This window comes from Solanum stenotomum, chromosome 5 (assembly GCF_019186545.1).
Source record: "Solanum stenotomum isolate F172 chromosome 5, ASM1918654v1, whole genome shotgun sequence".
Lineage (NCBI taxonomy): Eukaryota > Viridiplantae > Streptophyta > Magnoliopsida > Solanales > Solanaceae > Solanum > Solanum stenotomum.
In genome coordinates this window covers 38,177,480-38,202,644 of record NC_064286.1, presented here as the reverse complement: position 1 = coordinate 38,202,644, position 25,165 = coordinate 38,177,480, and the positions used below count along the sequence as shown (strand labels likewise).

Genomic DNA, 25,165 nt, shown 5'->3' with positions numbered 1-25,165 from the left:
TGTGCTAACCCCTTTCTTTCCCTTTTTGGACTAAAGTGTAGGGATTTGGAGATGATGACATGTCATGGCTATTTGATAGGTTTCTAAGTGTTGAAAATGAAGACTTGGTGAGTCCTCATATATTCGAGGACAATACCCTATATGTTCTTTTATGTCTTTTTAGTATTGTTTAAGTTGTGTATGGGATTGGTCCCGAATTTTGTACTCTAAAGTATTAGATGGTTTTGAGACATCATGTATAAAGTCTAGAAAGTCTTCCGCTTACTATTATTTTTTTTGAAATGTTTTCTTGGTAAAAAAAGTTTTTAATTCCTTATGGTTTTAGTGTCTATGCGATGAATGAATGCTAAGAGGCTTGTATTAGACCTCTTCGAGGTCGAGTACGCCGGTTACGACTAGGGGGTGATCCTGGGTCGTGACAATGTTGTTAGGTTTGATGATCACGGTGACACCCATAATCATGTATCGAATCAACATGTTGATGTTGATAAAAACAATATGATGTTGTTATTGATGATCCTCCTGCTCATGAAGTTGTGGACGAATCAAATACTCCTCTTAGGAGGTCCACAAGACAACGGGTTCCTTCCTCTCATTATTCACCCAATGAGTATGTATTACTACTGATGGAGGAGAACCTGAATGTTATGAGGAGACCATATAAGATGAGCACAAGGATCAATGGATTGAAGTCATGCAAGATGAGATGAAGTCTCTGCATAAGAACCACACTTATGAGTTGGTAAAATTACCCAAGGGCATGAGAGCTTTGAAGAACAAGTGGGTGTTCAAAGTTAAAGTTGAAGAACACAACTTGAAGCCCAGGTACAAAGCTAGATTGGTTGTTAAGGGATTTGGTCAAAGGAAGGGTATTGACTTTGACGAAATATTTTCTCCTATTGTCAAAATGTCCTCGATTCATACAGTTATGGGTTTGGCTGCTAGTCTTAATTTAGAGATTGAGAAGATGGATGTGAAGACGACTTTCCTTCACGATGACCTAGAAGAAGAGATTTATATGGAACAACCTGAGGGCTTCAAAGTAGAAGGTAAAGAAAATTTTGTGTGCAAACTCAAAAAGAGTCTTTATGGCTTAAAGCAAGCTCCTAGACAGTGGTATAAGAAGTTTGAATCTGTTATGGGGGAGCAAGGCTATAAGAAGACTTATTCAGATCATTGTGTATTTGTACAAAAAATTTATGATAATGATTTTATCATCCTTTTGTTGTATGTGGATGATATGTTGATTGTGGGCAAGAATACTTCCAAGATTGACAAGTTGAAGAAATAGTTTCGTAAGTCTTTTGCTATGAAAGACTTGGGTCATGCCAAGCAAATTTTGGGCATGAGAATTACTCGTCTCAGAGATGAAAGGAAGATTTATTTGTCACAGAAGATTTATTTGGGAAGCTGTGAAGTGGATACTCAGGTATCTTAGAGGAAGCTCAGATGAATGCTTTTGTTTTGGAGCATCAGATCCAATCTTGAAGGGCTATACAGATGCTGATATGGCAGGTGGCCTTGATAACAGAAAATCCACTACTGGATATCTATTTACCTTTTCAGGGGGAGCTATATTATGGTAGTCAAAGTTGCAGAAATGTGTTGCACTATCTACAACTGAAGCTGAGTATATTGCGGCTACTGAAGCCGGCAAAGAAATGATATGGCTAAAGCAATTTCTTCAAGAGCTTGGTTTGCATCAAATGGAGTATATTGTCTATTGTGACAGTCAGAGTGCAATAGACTTGAGCAAAAACTCCATGTACCATGCAAGAACAAAACACATCGACGTCAGATATCATTGGATTCGTGAGGAAGTGGTGAGTGAATCATTCCACATCAAAAAGATTCACACAAGTGAAAATCCTGCAGATATGCTGAACAAGACGATACCGAAAGACAAGTTCGAGTTATGCAAAGAACTTGTGGGTATGAGTTCTATCTAAAGAAGATGAAAATACCTCCTTCCAGTGAATGAGACTGGAGGGGGAGATTTGTGGGGTCCAGCCCCATTAGCCAATTATTGGTTTTTCAACATTTGCTGCACCATTATTCAATTATTGTTTTTCAACAATTGCTGCATGCAATTGTCAATGGTTGGCAGCAAAAGTTGAGAAACACAATTTTCGGTGGGTGTTGAAATTTATTACAAATTTCTTCTATAAAAGGAGCTTATGAGCTCATTTGAAAAATACTAATTCACAGAGAAAGAAAAATATAGAGAGTTGTGAGGTTTCCATAAACTATACAAGAAAAATAATCTGTGAAGAAAAATAGAGTGTGAACGATATTTTAGTGAGGTGAAAAATCAAAAGAGTGTTATTCCTTTTGAGTGTGTAGTAGTCACTTTGAGTATTGTATTCGTGACTATACGGTGTAAAATTCCTTACTATAGTGATATCAGTTGCTCCTCTTGGCCTGCGATTTTTCCCTTATATAGAAGGGTTTCCACGTAAAATTCTTGATGTCATTATTTTCCCATTTTATTTCCATCATTTTGACCATATATATTTTTGTGTTTATCCGTGTTTTTCCAACACATTCTCTATGCAAGGCTTGTGTGGAGAGCCTTGTTTTAATCTCACATTTTTGGATTCCTAGTCCTTCTTCCTTTTTTTGGGTTGGTAACAATATTTTAACTAATGAGGTGCATTCTTCTTTTCTCAAAGTTCGTGCCTCAAATGAAATTCCTTTGGATTCTATTGATTTCATTAGTAGTTTTGATAATGAACATGTGTATCTAATCCAAATTTTATATGAATCTAATACAATAAAATTTATGTGTCTATACCTGCAATTTTATCACAACAAAAAATGAAATAAATTCATTCTAAAATTAATCCTGGAATTAGTTATTTCTTATCCCTTGTACCAAACGACCCATTTAATGAAACGTTCACCTGTTTCTATAAAAATGTGTGATGGAAAATGAGAAAACTTGTCCAATCTCAGTTTCCTATAATCGGGAAAAAGACATGATCCAGATGAGTGCCAGTACCACCAAAAAACTCCTTAATGTAGCAACCCCATTTGGGATGTCGAAATCAAGATACACTTTGTTGGGATGGTCTATTTCTTGATTTGACTGAGGGTGACAGTTGTAGCTTCTTTACGTCAGAATTTTTCCTCTCAACTTATACATTAACCAAGTAAAGTGCCTATTGTTCAAATTGTTTTGTCATATTGTCAAGTATAGTATGAAAGTTGAACACAAATAGCAACACTGCATGTCAGTGAAACTATGCAACAAATATATATATTTACTTCACTCTCAAAAACCAAATCATACTTCTCATGAAACAAAGATTACAGAAAAACCATACACCAGAAGCTAGGAATGAATTGATGCTATAATCAAGTAAATTTTAAAGCGAAGGAAAAGTAACCCTTTGACTACTCTCTTAGATAGGAAAGAAAATGAGAATTTCAAACACAGAATTTGGTATTGTGTATCTGGTAGTCTTTTCTCTTATGGCATTTTGATTGATCAGGAAATGGAATTTCTCCATCTTCTCGGGGTCTTCCTTGTTGGTTCTGCATTTGGGGCGTGTGGACTGTTCTCTTGGGATTCTAAATGTGTCATCTTTGTGAGCTTGCTTAACTTTTTCCACCCTGCAGTCCAACCCGATCCTTGTTTTGGTTTTGTGATCTTATCAAACTGTTTCTGTAAGTTATCCATGTCATTTTGTAGTTGTAGATACTTAGCTTTCATAGTGTCGAGTTCAAACTTAAGAGTGTTGATGTCTTTTTTGGCTGTAGTCCATCCCTCTTGAAATGATTGTGGTGTTGCTTCGAGCAATGTTTTGCGGTTTGATACTAGGGGTTGATAATGAGATTCTCCTGCATCTTTCAGTGAGCTGCTGGATATTGCATTGCTGATCTTTACCTGCTCAGAAAAGAGGACTTGCACCACTACTCGTAGTGGAAGCCTTTCGTTCTGAGCAGCGTGCATGCAAGCATCAATAGACAGTTTTTGGCAATCCATCACCCTGCAGAGCCGCTTTCTTTCATGTTCTGACAGAGTTGGATGGGCCTGTACTCATGGTGTAGACATAAGTTTTTGACAAATTAGGTGAGGAATAACACTAGCAAACAATGTAGGCACAACAAAGGTAACTTCAGGAAATAATGATACATGAATTTAAATGACTGAAGAAAATCAAGTACCTTGAGATACGAATCAATTGCACGATACAATCCATCATCACAAGTTCTTGCTGATTCTGGCAAAGCCTCAGCCAAGACCTGAAATTTTGTCAAGGAAAGATTTCGATCTCTGGATACTTCTGTGAGATAACTGTCTACAAGCTTTGCGACTCTCATCTTGGCGTTGAGATTAGTACCCCTTTGATTTGCATCATGCATATGCTTTTCAGAGAATGAACTTCTACTAGGGCTTGAACTTTCTGTTTGCTCTTGAACTAAGAAATGTTCCAAAAGCCTCTGAACAAGATCAACATCATACAATGTCTCGCTTTTATTGTAGGACGGTATGAGTAGATCAGCTAATGTAGCCTGCTCAAATTGCATCCCAACTCGTTTCTCCAATTCTGTTACAAGTGCAGGAGCCACTTTCAGCAGGTTTGCCATTCTCAAAAGACGTAGAAGGAAGCTACAGGAGACGCTGTCCTTCTGTTGTGGGATTATGCTAATTAGGCTTTCAATAATCATCCTCTGATCTTTGGCCTGAACAGTTGGTGGTACTTCATCTCTAGATCCTGACACTATCATATGAAGACCTCCTTTCCAACTACTGCTGCTACTGCCATTACTAATACTACTATTGCTACAATCATCCAACGATCCCGATCCTTCTTTAATCAGCCCCGGGATCCATTTAGTAGCATAGTGCATAAGAACAGCACCAATCAGTTCATGTCTCATGCCCTTCACCTTAATAGCAGTAATCACTCTGACAAAGTGATCAATCCTGAGAATAGAGACATCTTCGAACCACCAATCAGGGGGTACTAATTGCTGGTTATTTCTGCTCGGACTGGAATCCTTCATTTCATTCCATTTAGGGCTGGAAACACTAGTAGGGAGTCTGCCAGTGTATTGCCATTTTATTCCTTTCGGATTGGCACACGCTTTCCATGCAATTGACTCGCTGCATCTTCGAACAATTTGAAGGTTTTCAGCCCATGGTGATAACCTTTCACAACTCTTCAACACCAGTATGGAGTCCCTCCATGATGATAAAACAACATAACTGAGAAAAGCTTCAGTCTTGAATATTAGATTGCCCTCTTCTAAGTCCTCAGTCATTTCTAAGTACTCTGCTGCACATCGTAAACCGGAGATATTGGTTGCTGTGAGATCAACAGCAATTCCATAACAGAATTTTGCAGCTAACTCAAATGCATCCCATCCACCTGGTAAGTCATTTAAAGCTATTCTGCTCAATTCTTCATCCCTTGTTTCATATATGATTCTGTTCATCTTTCCACTTCTAGAAAGCAAAGGATACTTTTTTCGAAATTCGAAAAAAAGTATCAGTTAGTCATCTAATTATGTAAAACATTAAACTTTTTGAGCAGAGTTTTGGTATGTACCTTATGTAAGTGAAAACTAACATCTCCAATTTGAACTAAAAGGTCACTGGGAATATCAGTTTCTACATACCTATATGCAGTATAAGCCGTTAATAACAAACACACTTAAAAGAAAAACAGACACATTATGTTTGAGAAAGTAATAAAAAGTTCATACCAAGACTGTCCTTTTTGCTCAAAACCATCTGTCTTGACCCCATGTTTGGTGGTGCTGAGAACTCCATTTCCATAGTCTCTTCCACTAACAGACTCACTTTCTGATTCCCACATTGTGAGAGGTTCTTAGAGCAGAATTTTCCTGACACAAAGTTCAAATAAAGAGAGCAAGAAAAAGAGGGAGAAGATAAGCTATTAAAAAGGAAGAATTCCACATGGGGATAATTGGAATTATCTAAAATTGTCGTCTTTCTCAACAATTTTCAAGGCCCTCTTACAACCTGTGAAGTAATAGGCATAATACTGTGCTGTTCCTTTTCCATCTCTTCACTAATAAATCAACTTCTCTAATTCTTTAAACTCTCTCACATACTGAGTAAACAAATATATACTTCCTCTCTACGAATGTCAAAATGAGTTCAAATATAGATAATTCATTCAATCCGTTCAGAATTTTATATGTTGAGCTCAAGATAATTTGAAAGTATAATTTACATTAATCTCATAGTGTTAAGAGCTAATTACATTATTTTACTAAATTACAAAAATCCTTTAAAATTTATGGATTCCGGATACATCACTCGACTTTCGAATACATTAGTAGACATCCGGATACATATGCTAGGGGTGTACCAGAGAGGGGATAGGACATCTGGGTACATAGGGGAGTGATGTGTCCGAAAGGGGAGGAATGTATCACAAAGGAGATAGGATCCGGATACATAGGGGAGGGATGTATCAGCGAGAAGGATAGGAATGTATCAGCCAGAGGGAAGTGATCTATCCGAAAAAGGATTTTTGAATTTTTTTTAAATAATAGGAAATTTTAGAAATTATAGTAAAATAAGATGTGTATTTGGGTAATTTTTCCAATTTGAATTTAGTCATTGTTAATCCATTCAAACCTTAATATATTTTAAAGAATCTTCAATAGAGCCCACTTTAATCTCCAATTTTAACGCATTTTAAGATTCTTTATTTGCATTTGTGTAATGTATGTTTCTTATGAATTAATATCTATTTATATCTTCTAAGATTTATCTATCAATTTGTAACTTTTTTTAAAAAAAATCTTGTGTTGAAATTCAAATTGTATTTATAAAAGGTAAATAACAATATGTTAAAACATTGAAATTAAACGGGTCAAATTGGATAGGTCATGACCAATTCGATTTTTATCACATTTGAGTCCAAAGTAAATTTGAATGGGTCATGATCCAACTCTATTTATATTTCAACTCATTTTAAATATCTCCAATTTTAACTTAACCTGCCCATTTGACACCTCTAATCCTCCGTTTTAATGAGAATGACCTTTTTTTTTACGACACTATAATCTTAGTTTTTCACGTAGTATGTTTAAGGCTACAAGATTAAATTAACATTTTAATACTTTAACATAACTTTAACTTATGACAAAAGATTATTTTTTAAAAAGTTTATATCAAGTCAAACTAGAACATTCTTTTTTAAACGGATGAATATTTCTGTTTACTCTAAATATAATTCATGGACCTGTTGCATTCACAAAATATTCATCATTCTTATAAGAGAAAGTAACAAAAATTATTTAATGCCGTAGGTGTACTACTGTATTTCGACAAACATAGTATTCATCAAGTTTATTCTCTATTATAGGAGAATGGACCACATTTTTTCATTTCATACCGCAAGTGTTAATCATAATCTGAGATAAATTATTGGTGTTTTTTTATCTTGTATATTATTTGTCCGTGTAATTCCCAATGACAAACCATTTGTTTATGGAAGAGATATATCCAACTGAGGATTCCTGCTTATGGTACCGAGATGATAACATGGCAGGTCGGTGCTACTGTAAGTAGGGACGGATAACATGACACCCCACCCATACACATAGATCCGTCCCTGATATATATATATATAATAACAATAACAAAGAGTGATGAGGCTTTTATCGGCATTAGTTAATTGCGATTGAATTCAGTATCGCTATATGCTTTAGGACATTTACAAAGAGTGTTAAATGCTGCTAAAAATACATTTTTAGTGGCAATTAGTTTATTACCGTTAATTAATTACCGCTAAAGATTATTTTTGATTTACTGTAAACTTGTCATTCATGAATCAAAATCCTTAATGGTGCGACTGGTAAAAGGTTGAGTCCACATTGTTGTTGAGGGTTTGAAACCCCTTGTCAACCTTTTTCTTTCCATTAACGTGCGCAAGACTTCAGTTTTTTTCCCCTTTAGTTCTTCCTTATTTGCTATTAAGTATTATTTATCAATCCAATTGACTATTTTTTGCTTTGATTAATTGTTAAATTTTTGAAACATTTTCTCTTTCACTAAGTATTTATCTCTTAATATTAGCATTGTGTGTATGTTATATTAATTATTAATGAGTATCAAATTTTGAATATCGTATAAATATTAATAAAAATATATTTTAATAGTATTTAAATTAAAAATAAATAAATAAAATTTTAAAAATAATAGATATTATTATGTTAGAGTTTCTTGAATTTAAATGTTTTTTTTTCGATCTTTTACGTCATGCTAAGCGGGTTGAAGTTATATTTTCTCTCAACTATATATCTTAAGTGAAGACGACTGAGTTGAAGCTACAATTTTTTTTATATTTTCTCTCAACTGACAATAACACATTGAGACAATGAAATATGAATATAACAAAGTAATGACATTAGATGATTTATACATGTTTGAATTTTTAAGGTGGAGAATCTCTAATTTTTCAATGTTCTAGAGAAAACGATCTCTTAATTACTACCGAAAAAATTGAACTACTTAGGAATCTTTAATACTAGAATATATAATTTTTTTTTTTTTTTTTACTAAATATGCATATTTGATCAAGTTATTTATAAATATGGGAAAATGCATAAGTATCCCCCAATCTATGCCCGAAATCCCAGAGACACATTTATACTATACTAAGGTCCTATTACCCCCCAAACTTATTTTATAAATAATTTTCTATCCCTTTTCAGCCTACGTGACACTATCAACCAGATAGCTTGAACAAATTGTCAACACGCGCTGGGCCCAAAAGATAGTGCCACGTGGGCCGAAAAGGGGTAGAAAATTATTTATAAAATAAGTTCGGGGGGGAGGGGGGGTAATACGACCTTAGTATAGTATAAGTGTGTCTCTGAGATTTCGGGCATAGGTTGGGGGGTACTTATGCATTTTCCCTATAAATATTGATAAATAGAAGGAATCAACCCATTTATCCTGTTTAAACAAGTGACATCCACAACCTCTGAATTATGAATCCGCCTCTTATTGTTAGGCACATCCCCTTAAACCTGTAAAGATTCAATTTGCCCCTCCACCTCGCCCTGCAAACAGGGGCGGACCCACCTTATACCAAGGGGGTTCAATCGACACCGCTTTGTTGAAATTTTTTAGTATATATAGGTATACAAAAATCTGAAAAAATAAAAAAAAGGACTACAAATATTATTAATGACACTCCTTGAACAAGACAATTCTTTGGCTCGTTGGTTTGCATAGCGAACAAAATGGTTATTCCACTCGTGCGTGAGTTTGAATCCCAATAATGTCAACTTTTGTTTTTATTTTTGGGGCGTTTTAAGAAAAGTTTATTAAAAGGATTCGAACCTCCAACCTCACTATTCCTAGTTAAATTAGCCTAAGATAAATCAATTGAACTAGAATACACAACTTTTTATAGAAATTTTATTACTTGTTCAAATTGGAATTTGACATAATGATAAGTTATAAAGTAGAACCTAAGTTAAAAAGAAACCTCCAAGTTTGCAAATTGCAAGTGCTGCTGTGTTGAAGATTTGATTCTACTGCAGCTTTCTCTTAATTGTAAGTTCACTTTTCTTTTTATCTCCCATCTTTATAGTTTTAGTTGGAATTTCTTGAATATTCATCAACTTTTTATAGATTTGATTTCTTAAATTTTTTTAGAGTTGTCTAATTTATTTAAATTTGTAATTGAGATCAATTCAATGAAGAGATATTATTTTAAAGTATTTTCGAAGCTTTCAAAACTAAGACTTAATTACGAAATCAAATGGATGATGATCTTTTGAGTGGTTGTTTGGTGCCTTTTATAGAGAAAGGAATATTTAGTTACTATCTTTAATGAGGCTATTATGAATACATTTCAAAATATGAAAACTCGTTAAGGAGAGTTGTAGTAGTAGTTTACTTGATTTATGTTTTTCTTAGTATGTTTTAAATAGTTTTTATATTAAAATAATATTTTTATATCAATTATTAATTATTTGTTTATTTATTTTTAATTATCGACACCACTTATAAAAAATCATGTGTACGCCGGTGCCTGCAAGCATAATTTAATGTTTTCAACCTGGCGCATAGCCACTGTTTATATATGTCAATAGGTTACAAATTTAGTGGTGTTCAATTTTAGGATTAAAGTTATAAACATCACATTCACCCCCACTTAAAGTTTATTAGTAGGGAAAATGCATAAGTACCCCTCAATCTATGCCTAAAATCTCAGAGATATACTTATATTATACTAAGGTCATATTATCATCCGAATTTATTTTATAAATAATTTTCTATCCCTTTTTGGTCTACGTGGCACAATCTTCTGGGCCTGCGCGTGTTGACAGTTTTTTCAAACTATCTGGTTGATAGTGTCACGTAGGTCGAAAAGGGGTAGAAAATTATTTATAAAATAATTTCATGGAGATAATAGAACCTTAGTATAATATAAGTGTGTCTCTGAGATTTCAGACATAGATTGGGATGTACTTATGCATTTTCCCTTTATTAGTACTATATCTTCATTGGTTAGGTCTCCTACCTTTTTTATTACATTCTCTTGCTTCGAATTGATAGAACAAAACAAGTTTTATACTCTTTCTGTTCATGTTTATTTGTTCATTTTCAACTTGACACATCTATTAAGAAAATAGTATTTGACATAACGAGTTTACCATTTTACCCTCTATTAATTGATAGAATTTCAAAATTAATTTACTCATTAAAAAGGTTCTACTTTTTTCAAAAATTATTAACTCTCTAAATAAATTAAGGATATAATAGATAAAAACAAATATTGTCTTTTCTTGATTTGTCAAAAATAACTTGTAAAAAATTAAAATTGAACAAGTAAAAAGTAACAGAAAGAGTATTTGTGATGAATCAAAATAAAACGGAAAAAAGTATTCATGAGTGGAAATCATTGAGGTGTTTGTGTTGGTTCATTGCATTTTAATCATAAGGAGATATGAACGTAGTCTACTTTAAGGAAATACTATCTCATATGTCACTTAATTATGCATTTTTTTCAACTATGAGTACTTTCAATTGAGTTTTTTTTCACATAAAGTCACTCAACTTTGATTTTTAATTCAAACGTTCTTTAACCATGAGTTTTTCAATTATGCTGATTGACATAGTATACATATGGTAAAAGGTAAATAACAATATGTTAAAATCATTGAAATTAAACGGGTCAAATTAGACAGGTCATGACCAATTCTTAATCACATTTGAGTTCAAAGTAAATTTGGATGGGTCATACATGATCCAACTCGATTTCTATTTCAACTCATTTTAAATATCTTCAATTCTAACTTAACCTGCTCATTTGACACCTCTACCCCTCCATTTTAAAAAGAATGACCTCTTTTCTTTTTAAAAACACTGTAATCTCAATTTTCCACGTAGTATGTTTAAGGCCGCGAGATTAAATTAATCTTTTGATACTTTGATGTAACTTTAATTTATGACAAAAAATTAAAATGTCTTCACCATTTTTTTTAAAACTTTATATCAAGTCAAACTAGAACATCCTTTTTAAACGGATGAAGTATTTCTGTTTAAAACTAAATATAATTCATGGACCTGTTGCATTCACAAAACATTCATTCTTATAAGAGAAAGTAACAAAAAATATTTAATGCCGTAGGTGTACTACTGTATTTCGACAAATATAGTCGGAAAAATTATATATATTAGCAAACTATTAATTCAAATTAAATGCTATAAATATACTTTGATTTAATTGTATCCTATAGCAAACTATTGTTATTTTCGCCACTCTCCCTTATGGAATCTCGCTCGCCACTCTCGTTTGGTGGCAGTCTCGCTCGCCTCTCTCGCTTTTATACAAACACAAATGTATAAAATGTGTTTGTGTTTGTATAAAGCGAGAGGAAATTGTATATATACATATATTTTCGTTCCCCTCTCTCCCCTCTCCCAGATCTTGCTCGACACTCCCTCAAATCTCGCTCGCCACTCTCTCCTCTCTCGCTTATACAAACAGAAACAAAATATATAAGTTGCGCTTCTGTTTGTATAAAGCGAGAGAAAATTGTATATACACATGCAAATATATATATATCTTCGTCCTATACACTTATAATTATACAACACAAATAATTCCATGTCCAATTTTCTTTTGCCTTTCTCTCTTTCTCGTTTTATACATACACATATTATACAATTGATCTTTTGTATACAACTGTTTTTTTTGTATATGTATAACGAATTATACAACTGCCTTCTTTGTATATGTATATCGAATTATACAACTGTTTTTTTTTTGTATATGTATAGCGAATTATACATATATATGTTTGCTATAGAGCGTAATTATATAAACTTTGCTATAGCATACAAATATCAATTTTGTGTTTGCTATATGTGAAAGTTGCTCAATATAGGATTCATCAAGTTTATTCTCTATTATAGGAGAATGGACCACATTCTTTCATTTTATACAGGAAAGCGTTAATCGGTGCTATTGTAAGTAGCATGGATCTGTGTGTATGGGTGGGCTGTCATGTCACCTAGTGACGTTGGTTTATTTTCTTTTAGATATACACACTAGTTTCACAGCACGTGTATTGCATGTGTGTATCATATATATATTATGTAATGTTATAAAATATAATTACTATTACTAAATTAAAGCTTTTTAGATCAAGTTTATTCTCTATTATAGGAGAATGGACCACATTCTTTCATTTTACACCGGAAAGCGTTAATCGGTGCTATTGTAAGTAGGGATGGATCTATGTGTATGGGTGGAGTGTCATGGCACCTAGTGACCTCGGTTTATTTATATATATATATATATACTAATTTCATGGCACGTGCGTTGCACGTGTGTATCGTATATATAGTATATGATGTTGTAAAATATAATTAATATTACTAAATTAAAGTTTTTTAGTAAATACTTATAATTGAACGAACATAGGACAAGTGTTTTTAAATTATTAATAAATATTGTCATAGAGTTACTTATATTTTGAGATCAAAATGACCAGATATCATTAAAACATTTCAAAATACATTCAAAGTTTAAGTATGGGAGAAAGTGACATTTCTTTAATAATATTATTTCTTACCTCACTCAATTTTGTTAACAAATCTAACCAACAAAATAGAAAAAAATATCCATTCAAAAAATGTCACCAATAGCCTTTCCTCTTGAGGTTATGAACATAAATGATGTACATCATTTAGTACAAATTTTGTCTTAAAAATATCCATACTTGAAATTTAGTATGTGCATGACACTAATAAGGATTACTAGGGGTGTCAAATGGGGGGGTTGGATTGAAATTAGAGATATTAAAATGGGTTAAAATAGAAATCGGGTTGGGTGTTGACCCGCTCAAGTTTACTTTGGGCTCAAATGGGTTGGGTTCAAATGGGCTAAAAAGTGAGTTGGGTCTTGACCCGCCCAATTTGACCCGATTAATCTCAATAATTTTAACATAGTGATATTTAATTTTTATAATCACAATTCGAATTTCAGCTCAAGATTTTTTTTAAAAAAGTAACAAATGGATAGATAAATTCTAAAAGATGCTAAATAGATAATAATTCATACCTTTAATATAAGAATATATCTTAGTAAAGAGTTTTAAAACGGGTTGAAATTGGAGATTGAATTGGGCTCAATTGAGGATTCTCTTAAAATGAGTTAGACTTGAATGTGGTTGAGATTGAACCCAATTCAAATTAGAGCAACTTACAAAAATGACTATATTTATAGGGTTATTGAAGTTCAATAGCTATAAGTATGTTATTTATAAAAAATAACTACAATTTATATCTTTTTCTAGCTGTATTTCTTTATATGTTTTTATTTTTCTATTTATACACTAATACAGTTTTAATTACAATGAACTAAATAAGGAACATGTATTAATTGTGTAGCATATGAATACATTGAATTCAAATTGGTATATCTATTTAAGACTTAAAGTATTAATATATCAAGAATACAAGTATTTATAAAAACGTAATGTATTAGTAAATCAAACAAGGTAAAGTATGACAATTAACATATGAACACGACAATTTGAAAAATGAATACATTGTTGTTATTCAAAAAATGAATACAATATAGTATATATATGAATACATTGTTGTTAAACAAAAGATGGATACATTGGACAACATAGAAACAAGAAAAATGGAAAATAATAGAATGTGTAGGTATCTAAAAGTGTGTAAGTATTCGTTTGTATAAAAATTGATAAATACAACAAACATCAATCTCTTTTTGGTCAAGTTTTTTCTGTAATACTTGAGGTTTGGTGTTAACTCATGTATTTGTTTATAAAAATATAGTATTAATGTATTCAATTATACTTGTATTGCCTAATCAATATTTTAAATTGGATAGATTACTTATGTATCCAGATATACTTGTATGCACAAATCACCATTTCAACTTGTGTTAATATTACAATACAAGTATCTATATATATAAGTATTCTACTATATACAAATTTGACAATCACACAAATCTCAATCTCTTTTTGCTCATATTCTTCCTTTACTACTCTTTTTTGTATAACTATAACCATTGTAATGGAGAAAACAAAACAATTATTCAATCGAACCCCTATAAAAATAGATGAAAATGTAGATGGTACAAATATAATCTTCATAAAAAATAGAGAAAAAATCAATTACGTAAAAGATACTCGATGAATTCAAATCACAATCACACAAACCTCAATCTCTTTTTGCTCATGTTCTTCCTTTACTACTTTTTTTTATAACTATAACCATTGCAATGGAGAAAACAAAATAATTCTTCAATCGAACCCCTATAAAAATAGATGGATACAAATATAATCTTCATAAAAAGAGAAAGAAAAATCAATTCAAAGATACTTGATGAATTCAAATCACAAAAATTGCTCCTAGAATCATCAAAAAGATCATAAATTGGAAGGAATATGCTAGGAAAATTTGAGAATATGTGATATAGTAATATTGATGAAAGAGAAAGTATATATTAATGAGGATAAAAATGAAAAACTGATCACATAAAATGTGCCTAGACATAATTAATTATCCTTGTAATAATAATTTTTCTATTTAATATTTAATAACTTTCCTATTATTTGTATATAATTAACTTTGCTATTTATTGTGTAGTTATATCCATATAACATAAAAAAAAAATTATAGCTATTTTTTAAAAATATATATTGATGTTTGCCATATTCTGTAGTTTTTCCTTCAAATTATCTTGAGCCCAACCCTTGAAATTCTGGGACGGATTGGGCGGGTTATCTATGTTTGAGTTCATTTTTGACACCCTAAGGATTACCACAAGTATTTCAATATTTTATCTTTATATGTAAAATATTTGTTACAAAATATTATTACTCAATTAATATTTGAGTAAGGCTATCATAGAGAGGTAATTTTACCAAAAAAGTTACTTGGTTGTTATCATGAATGATGGTTATATATACTTCAGTAGAATAATTTAATTTTAATACATGAATAACATCACCTATGGTGAAAAAGATTTCATTTTATTAAGTTTCTACCTTATCTTTGTGGATTTGTAGTCTTCTTCTTTTTTCTGCCGCATACATATCATATAGTTGTTGTCTAATGAAAGTATCTAGTATATATATTATAGAAGTATCATGATATAAAATATTTAAAGTTTTCAATAATAAAATTTAAAGCATTATTCATAGAATCATTAATTTGATTTAAGATCATTTTATGATCAATCACTATTTTCTTATCTATTTTTATATAGCTAGTAAGGAGTGTATCTTGTGACATAAATAAAAGTTATATGGAACAATACATAGCCAATGAAGAAGGAAGACGAAAATATATGTTCATGCTATATTCACTCCAGTGCTCCATTTGATTTAAATCTCTTGCCACCAACACTTTACTTTCTCCGTTCATTTTTACATACATATCTCTTAAAAAATAATTATTATCATGGCCATGTTATCATATTATAAGTAAAAGTGAAAATCTATTTTTGAATTATTGAATTTAACATAAAAACTAATAATTCAATGGACTACGTTGATACCCATTGTTTTAGCAAAATTAGGAAGAAACTCCTTCGTTTGAGGGAAAAAATAAAAAATAAAAATACAAAGAAGAAATATCTTACCCAAATCATATGTCTTTTTTCATATCTGTTTAATATTACTATCTCTCCCACAACTTTTCGTCATTGTCAACTCATAAAAATGGTAAGAAAAAATACGAGTATGAATTGATGAATGATTTGCTACAATTTTTTCACCAACTCTTTCTTATGAGGTACCTCGAATTTCGTTGAATTTCGAACTTTATCAATTTTTGCAAATAATACTTGAGATTTTTAAGAAGAAGAAGAGTAGACAACTTAAAGAAATTGTAGTTTAAAAGTGTGAGGAAACCCCTCTGTTTATAGCTACCAAATAGTAGTACGAATATGTGTTAATTGTGCCTTATTCGAAGAGTCACAACCTTTCGAAAAAGTCACTACTTATCGAAAAAGTCACAACCCTTTGAAAAAGGCACAACTCATCAGAAAAGGCACAACCCTTCGAAAAAATCACAACCCTTCGAAAAAGTCACAACTCATTGAAAAAGTCACAACCCATCAAAAAAATCACAACCATTTGGAAAAGTCACAACTCATTGAAAAAGTCACAATCCTTTAATCTGAAAAGGTATCTACTTTCAATATAATAAAATTAATTAAATTAATAAATAAAATAAATTGATTTTTTTTAATTGGGAGTATTATAGTAATTCAACATTGAAGTTTGGGAGTTCATGCTTTTAAGGAAATATATATATATATATTATACTAGTTTTTTGACACACGTGATTACCAATTTCAAAAAATATGTTATAGTAAATAGTATTGCTTAGTTAAGCGAAAATTTGAATAATAAGCTTATTAAAAAATAATATTGCAGATTCTTTTGTGAATGTTCAGCGTGAATCGTCATATATATCTCTTATTTACACAAACCTATGAAGATGGTCAATGAAAAATTTTATTAGTTAAATGCAATAATGTTTATATTTATTTCAATTTGATGAGGTTCAATCATGTAATTAGTCTTATCTCACTAATATTACCTTATAGACAATATTTGCTTTGTATTTTTCTTGTCATCTACCAGATGTTTAGATGTCATATGAACATGTGAAGAGAACATCTACATTTTATATATTCACCTATTTTCACATTTGTTGTGATTTTTTCTTTTTAAAAACTCGGAATATTTTAAAATAATATATTTTGAAGTTAGAAGATCTTGTTAACTTGATAATACATTTGTGACATATAATACTTTAATTTATATACAAATACCAGCTACCCAAATACAAATATATATTTGCATTAATGATATTATTTATCTCATAAAATAAACTATCAAATAAATAATAAAAATTAAACTAATACAAACTTTAACTGATGTTATTACAAGTTATATGAACTTTTTTTCGTCTAAAATACTGAAATATTAAGAAATAGTAAATAAGTAAAACAAAAGGGCAATGTTTATATAGTAATAACTATTTTGAAGAAAACTTCATGAGAGTCTAATTAACATAAGTAGCAGTGATAAATAAAGTCATTCTTTTGTCTTGAGCATAAAAAATAAATCGTGACAATTCTCTAAATTTTTGAAAAGATATTTAGAAACATATATCTACATCACAAGATAAATTGTTAACAAAACAAAATGAATTTAGACTACATCATGTTAACTTCATAGATTGGAACATTACATACTAATGTATATATTAAGTAAAAAAATAATTATTATATCATCAAAAATATTTTCCTCAAGTAATCGAGGTTATGGAATATACCCTCTTAGGATAGAACGAATTACTTCATCAGAATAGTGGTACCTCATATTTCGCTACACTTCGAACTCACTCAAAGAAAATAAATCACAAAAAAAAATTTAAAATTCAAGAGGAAGAAGAGTAGAAGATTAAAAAAATTGTGGTTGAAAAATGAGAGGAAACCCCTCTATTTATAGTCAACAAAGGGTAGTATGAACAAATATTTTTTGTGTCTTATCTGAAAAGTCAGGACCTTTTCGAGAAGTCACAACCCTTTGGAAAAGTCACAACTTATTAAAGAAGTCACAAATCTTTGGAAAAGTCACAACTCTTTGTAAAAATCACAACTCATCGAAAAAGCCACAACCTAAATTAGGGATATTATAGTAATTTAACATTCAAGTTAGGAGTTCATGCTTTTAAGGTAATATATATATATATATATATATGCATATGCATATGCATATGTCTATGCGTATGTATAACAAATTAATCATATATTAAACATGCCATTTATGAACTAAAATCCTTAATGGAGCGACTGGTAAAAGGTTGAGTCCACCACACGGTTGTTGAGTGTTTGAAACCCCTTGTCAACCCTTTTTTTTGCCCTTTTTTCCATTAATGTGCGCAAGGCTTCAGTTTTTTTCCCTTTAGTTCTTCCTTATTTGCTATTATTATTTATTAATCCAATTGACTATTTTTTCTATAGTTAATTCTTAAATTTTTAAAATATTTTCTCTTTCACTAAATATTTATCTCTAAATATTAGCATAGCGTGTGCATTTTATATAAATTATTAATGAGTACCAAATTTTGAATATCATATAAATATTAATAAAAATATATTTTAATAGTATTTTAATTAAAAATAAATAAATAAAATTTTAAAAATGATAGATATTATTTGTTGGGATTTGGGATATACATTATAACCATGTGTTTAGATATAGTATTTATTATAAAATAATTATTTATTCATTTTTAATAGATCATATATTTGTTTATGGTGTCTGTTTATTTATATAGTAGATGATTTAATGTATAAAGTTTTACTTATACACAGAGGATTAAATCATCGGTTCTTATAAGTATAAAGTATTTTGTTCACAATCTAAGATGAGAATTGGACATGTCATCGGTACAATTGTAGCACAAGATTATATGTAGTTTATCTTGATTATGGGAATGGTATATTTCCAACTTCTTGTGCTAGTGCATTTTGTATGTATTGAACGAGACCGAGTAGAGATAGTTGTGTTAGACTGACTGACAAAAGCATATTCTCTAAACTATTAATGTACTTATATTCATAATCCTGATATAACTATTATGATCTGTATATGTTACTTATCATTTTGATTTATTAAAAGGTGAGATTCTAAGATGGGTTAATATGCAGATTGGATGATGGTAATATATATTAGTGAAATAATAAGTTAGTTGACAGAATCCATGTCTCGATATAGAGATTGATGATATGCCTTTTTGAGAAGCTTATAAATTTTCATCGTGTCAAACCTTGCAAGTGAATTTATGAATCTGACACTTAAAATAAGTTAAATAGTGCTCTAAAGTAAATTGATCATTGAATTAAATTCATCAACAATTTAATTTATTGACTAGTATCGGTAATCTTAACATGGGGAATTACATATGTGTTTAATGGAAAATTTCAAAATATAAATAGAGGAGTGTAATTATGAATTTCTAGTGGAATGATTTGTAATTTATTATGGTAAGAATAATTCAATTAATTATTTGAAATTATTTTCATAATAGGAAGCCTCAGTAAATAATTTTGTAGTTCCTACCGTGCCATATTTAACTAGAACTCAGAATCTATTCTAAGGTGAAAAGAGAGAACTATGTGTCTTTCTCCATTCTAAGGAAAGAGAGAAGTATGTGTTTTTGAGGAAAGGGAGAAGTACATTTCTTTTACTATTCCAAGGAAAATGAGAAATATGTGTCTTTCTATTCTAAGGAAAGGGAGAAGTACATGTTTTTTTATATATATTTTAAGGAAAGACATGGTGTTTCCTTTCCTCATTGGACTAGGAAGAAATCTCTATAAATATGGATTCTTCTAACCCTTGAAAGAAGAAGTTTGATATACAATACTTACCCACCCAAGTATTGAGAGTTCGAAAGCAAACTTGGGATCACTGTAGAAGACCGCAGAACTGCCGTCCAGTTTGTGGACTAGCTTGTGGATTCACTTGAAGGTATCTGCTCACACTTCAATAGATAAATCTTGAATTAAATTTAAGAATATTTATGTGTTTTAGCATAAACTACGTGTTCTCTATTATTCATGTAAGCAATATGATTCTGGTATGCTTTCGTTGTGCATATATGTAACAACATGTTTCCGTCGTTATGGAAAAGACAATACGAAAAGAATTTGAGCTAGAAAACTTTGGAGTGGTGACTTGAGAATTTCTAGCCTAGTCCAGATTTGGACGAAATCTGAGTCAGGTGAGGTCTAGGGAAAGATGGTAATGAATGTGAGGTTTAATCATGAATTCGATCACATGAGTGGATAGCCAAGACGTTAAAGATTCTGTACAACTTTACAGAATCGAATTCGGGCAAGTAGAACTCTCGAAATTGATCTTAGCATGAAGGGGGTAGTTTTAGAATGTCAAGGTTTGAAGGTGCGTTGCGAAATGGGAGTTTGGAACTCAAATTCTGACTCTTTGTCTCCGTGCAAGACACCATGGTGGGGTTAGTTCTGCCAAGGTGGGTTGGGTCCCGCTGTGGCGGGACAGTTGCGACTTAAACCGGGGAAAAACCCCAGAAACATTATTTTCTGCAAAACTTCATTCTTAAGAGCTAAGGGACGACCTGGGGCAGTTTCTCATCAAATTTCCATGAATTCTCACGCCAAAGTTAAGTTAATTACTCCCCTAATCCGTAATTCGATTCTTAGAACCTAGAATCTTGGGTAATGATCATTGGGGGAGGGTTTTGGCCTGGTGAAAAAACCCTAATTGAGTATTGGGATCTTGGGTTTGGCCTAGGATTGATAGTTTGATTATTATTCGGGTAAATTAGGCCTTGTTTATTGATCCTTGCATTACTTAACTGTTTTTAGACCAAGAACAAGTGGAGCGAATCTGAAAAGGGAAGGCTCAAGTGTCTTAGAAGGATTCAAGTTTCGTTTCGAGGTAGGTGATGGTATGATTTTCTATTTGTGTGATATATGCCGGTTAATTGCTTCGCTGTATGCATGTATGTATGTGAATAAGGAAATGTAGACCAAATCTAATGAAAATGAGTATGTATGAACAATTACATGTTATGAAAATATTACTTGATTGTATGACTATGAGCATTGTTCATTATAGGTGTGATTGTGATTGTGGTTGTACTGACTGGATCGGATGTCACGTTTCGACACATACATTGGATCAGGTGTCACATTCTGACACATATATGGGATCGGGTGTCACGTTGCGACACATTCATTGGATCAAATGTCACGTTTCGACACACTAAGAGTTTAGGTGTGGGTTCCATGAGAGAACCACTGGTTCATTATTATGTTCATGCCACTTGTCATTAATATTGGGAAATTGTATGTTGCTCCTGAAATGCTAATTGAACTATGTATTTTGTATATGTGTGTTTACTGTGTTGTGATTGCCTGCTTGTATTTCGCTTACTGGAGTAGCCACGTGATCCTACCAGTACACTGTGGTTGTGTACTGATACTGTACTTGCTCGTTCTTTGTTAAGTACAGGTCATCTTCAGGCGACTACTGATAGACCTCAGCTAGGAGATCACTGGCCGAGACAGGATTCAAGGGTGAGCCAATTCTTCCAGGTTGTCATGGGTCCTCTATTGTTTAGTCCAGTCTTTTCGGACTCAGACTCTATAGTTCGATTTATTAGTATGTTTAGTTTCGGGGTTGTACCCCTTTTTCTTAGACTTGTCGTTTAGTAGAGTTTTGATACAATGACTTTCAGGTTCTAGGGGTTGGACTTCCACAATAGTTTTGTTTAGTTATTTGTTAAACCTTTGGAGTTTATGGGAACTCCATTTGTATTCGTCATTTAAACCTGCTTCCGTATCTTTAAATGTTCTAATTTTTGTTACTTTGCTTAGTTGGGTTGTAGTACTGGTTATCCCACCGGAGGGTTAGTGTGGATGTCAATCACGGCGGTCTGGGTCGTACAATATAGTTTTCCAACAATTATTATGTTAGAGTTTTTGAATTTAAAGATTTTTTCGATCTTTTACGTCATGCTAAGCAGGTTGAAGTTATAATTTTTTTATATTTTTTCTCAACTATTTATCTTAAGCGAAGACGACTGGGTTGAAGCTATACCTTTTTTTTTTTATAGTTTCTCTCAACTATATATCGACAATAACATATTGAGACAATGAAATATGAATATAACAAAGTAATGATATTACATGATTTATACAAGTTCAAATTTTCAAGGTGGCGAATCTCTAATTTTCTCAATGTTTTAGAGAAAACAATATCTTAATTACTACCAAAAAAATTGAACTACTTAGGTATCTTTAATATTAGAATATCTAAAAGAAAAAAAATTCTAGATATGCATATTTGATCAAGTTATTTATAAATATTGATAAATAGAAGGAATCAACTCATTTATCTTATTTAAACAAGTGACATTCATGTTAGGATTTTGCCCTGATTTTCTTATCTTATTTGAAGTATATTTTTTTTAAAGGAAAGACAAAGTATTACCATAAATGCTTTAACTTTTCCTCAAAGGAAAACATTATTTTCTTCCATATTTGGTTTATTCTTTCCTTAGAAGAAATGTTTGAAACTTTATAAATTGAAGACCACTCTTCTCATATCAAGAACACAACAATAGAATCCGCATGTAGTCGTTTAGAGAGTCTTGTTTATGGGGAGATCTTACTCTCTACAGTTTTAATGTGTTTTTATTAGTTTTTAAAAATGTAGGTCAATTGGCCAAATTATATAATAATATTTTAATTTTTAGTATAAGTTTTTGTAATCGGATTTATCAATCATATGATATGCAATCGTAAGCTTTCGCATGACGTACTAGTCACTTTCGAACCCAACAACCCACTGCCGCCGAATCATGAATCCACCTCTCATGGTAAGCCACATCCCCTTAAACCTTTGATGGTTTGGCACATCATGTCTAATATTTCCAGAATTAGTTGATAGGGAGAAGACCAGCATTTCCATTAGTAAAGACACTTCACACTGCAAAGTATAATGATTGAGATAAGGTTGATGGGACCAAAATGCTTTCATTTGTTTCTCTTTTAAATTTTTTAATTTTTTTTTCTTTTTTTTCTTAAAGTAGTAACTGGCCAAAAATCCAGTTCATCCTTTGGTCAATGAACCATTTCTAGTAAATAATAATGGAAAAGATTTGATTTTCTAATCTAAAATAAAAAGGACTATAATTGCTTATTACAAACCATACCGCACTCATGTTTGTATTTCACAAAAAAATAATTTAGAATTATAAGTAATATTTATACGGATAAGTGATGGCTATCAATCATTGTAGGATTAAGTAATTTCTTTTTCCCACACCCCATTCATAGGAGGGTTATAGTGTATTTAGTGGTGGATTCAAGATTTTTGTTCAAGTTGTTCAAAGTATAAAGAAGAAACTTAGGTGGTAATACAATTACACGTGAGTGTATTAGCCATTCAACATACTCTTTGTATAAGCAATCATAGGTATTTCATTGGTTCATAAAAATAAATACCAAACAAATCAAAGATACATTGATAATAATTTTAGTGGATCGACTATATTATATAAGTTAATTCCTAAAACACGTGAAAATTAACGGATATAAAAGGGAGCAAGGCGGGGAAGAAAAATAATTACCTTAACCCGCAAAATTTAACTTACTTTATCATACCGCATTAATCATTTCTTCTTAATTGTATCCTGCTCCATCGAACATTTTTAAAATTTCTTATGCTTTTTTTACATTTTTATTTTGTAATGTTTTACTTTATTTTTCACTTTTTTTAAATTTTAAATTAGTATTCATTCAATCACGTGTTACTATGAAAATTGTCAAGATTCTCTCAAAGTGTGTAAGAATGGACTTACTACTATTATAATGCATACTTAGAAGATAAATAAATGACATCGTCAATTTTTTCATACAGTTCAATCTACTATTTAATCATCATTTGTAAAAAGGACAAATAACGAATAAATCAAATAAGTTTAATTTTCATCTCTCTAAAATAGAATTTAAAAATATAAAAGAAATACCATGAATTCTATTTAATTGATATTGTTAAAAAGATGTTGATGATATTTAAGTTTCTTTAATCAAAGTACATCTAATTTACCTTTTTTTTTTTTAAAAATAATAATTATATTTCTATCTCAATTTCAAGTTTAATATAATTCATCATTTTTAAAGAGTTTAATCAAGTTAGTAAATGAAAAGAGAGTTGCGTTAAAATAAAATGAATAATAGATATAAGAAGAATAAAAAAAGAAAAAGAAAAAAAATATGTCTAATAAATTTAAATAAAAACGAATTAGAAAGAAGAAATGACATAAAAGAAAAAAATAATGAAAAATGAGAAGAAGATTCAAGCCCAAAAGTTTCATTTTCCAAAACTTTAAAAAGTGGAAAAGAATTGTTGTGTGTGGGATTTGAATCCATGAGCTAAGCTTCTCACTTATTTTCAAAGGGTTCATTGTAATATATATACTAATAAAATCACAATTTAACCTTATATAGTATATTTTTTCAACGAGGGGCACCACCTAGATCCTCCCCTTAGTGTATTCATATGTCACGTAGTATGACTCGAACCTTCAACCTATTGATTGAGGTGAAATCTCTCAATTACTTAATAGTCACTTACATTATGATTTGGAAAACGGATAATCACACGATGGAGAATTACGACGACAATCATACACTTAAATACACTTTTATATCTAATTTTATGTTTTTGAGGATTTGACATAATAGATCTTGAGAAAAGATGAGTGACCATCTTCATCTCTAAAATGTTGATCCAACAACTACAACCGAAAAAGAGTTCTAAAACTAAAATAGTATGGAGCCACAGATTCAGGATTTTCATTCATGAGATTTGAGAAATAAAAGTATAAACGTGTGAAAAAGCCAACAAAACATAATTCCAAAGAAATATTAATATATATTTTATAGGTACAAAAAGTTAATTCCATTACAAAAGATTTGAAGATAACAAGAGTGATTACAGTAAAACAAAATGTTACCCCTTTACAATGTGTCAATCTAGAACTAGGATGCTAAGTAGAGCAAAAAATGGTTCTAAGTAGAACAAAAAATTTAGCCCTTCACAA

At 31.0% G+C, this 25,165-nt stretch overlaps 1 protein-coding gene across 1 annotated transcript; it reads right to left on the bottom strand.

Moving 5' to 3' along the window:
• Nucleotides 1-3,243: 3,243 nt before the first annotated feature.
• On the bottom strand, nucleotides 3,244-6,025 carry LOC125865865 (root phototropism protein 3-like). Its single transcript, XM_049546120.1, has 4 exons — nucleotides 5,716-6,025; nucleotides 5,559-5,628; nucleotides 4,171-5,472; nucleotides 3,244-4,036 (listed from the first exon to the last, which is right to left on the bottom strand). Exons 1-4 carry the CDS (start codon nucleotides 5,826-5,828, stop codon nucleotides 3,491-3,493), a joined length of 2,031 nt encoding a protein of 676 aa, XP_049402077.1. The 5' UTR covers nucleotides 5,829-6,025; the 3' UTR covers nucleotides 3,244-3,490.
• Nucleotides 6,026-25,165: the final 19,140 nt, after the last annotated feature.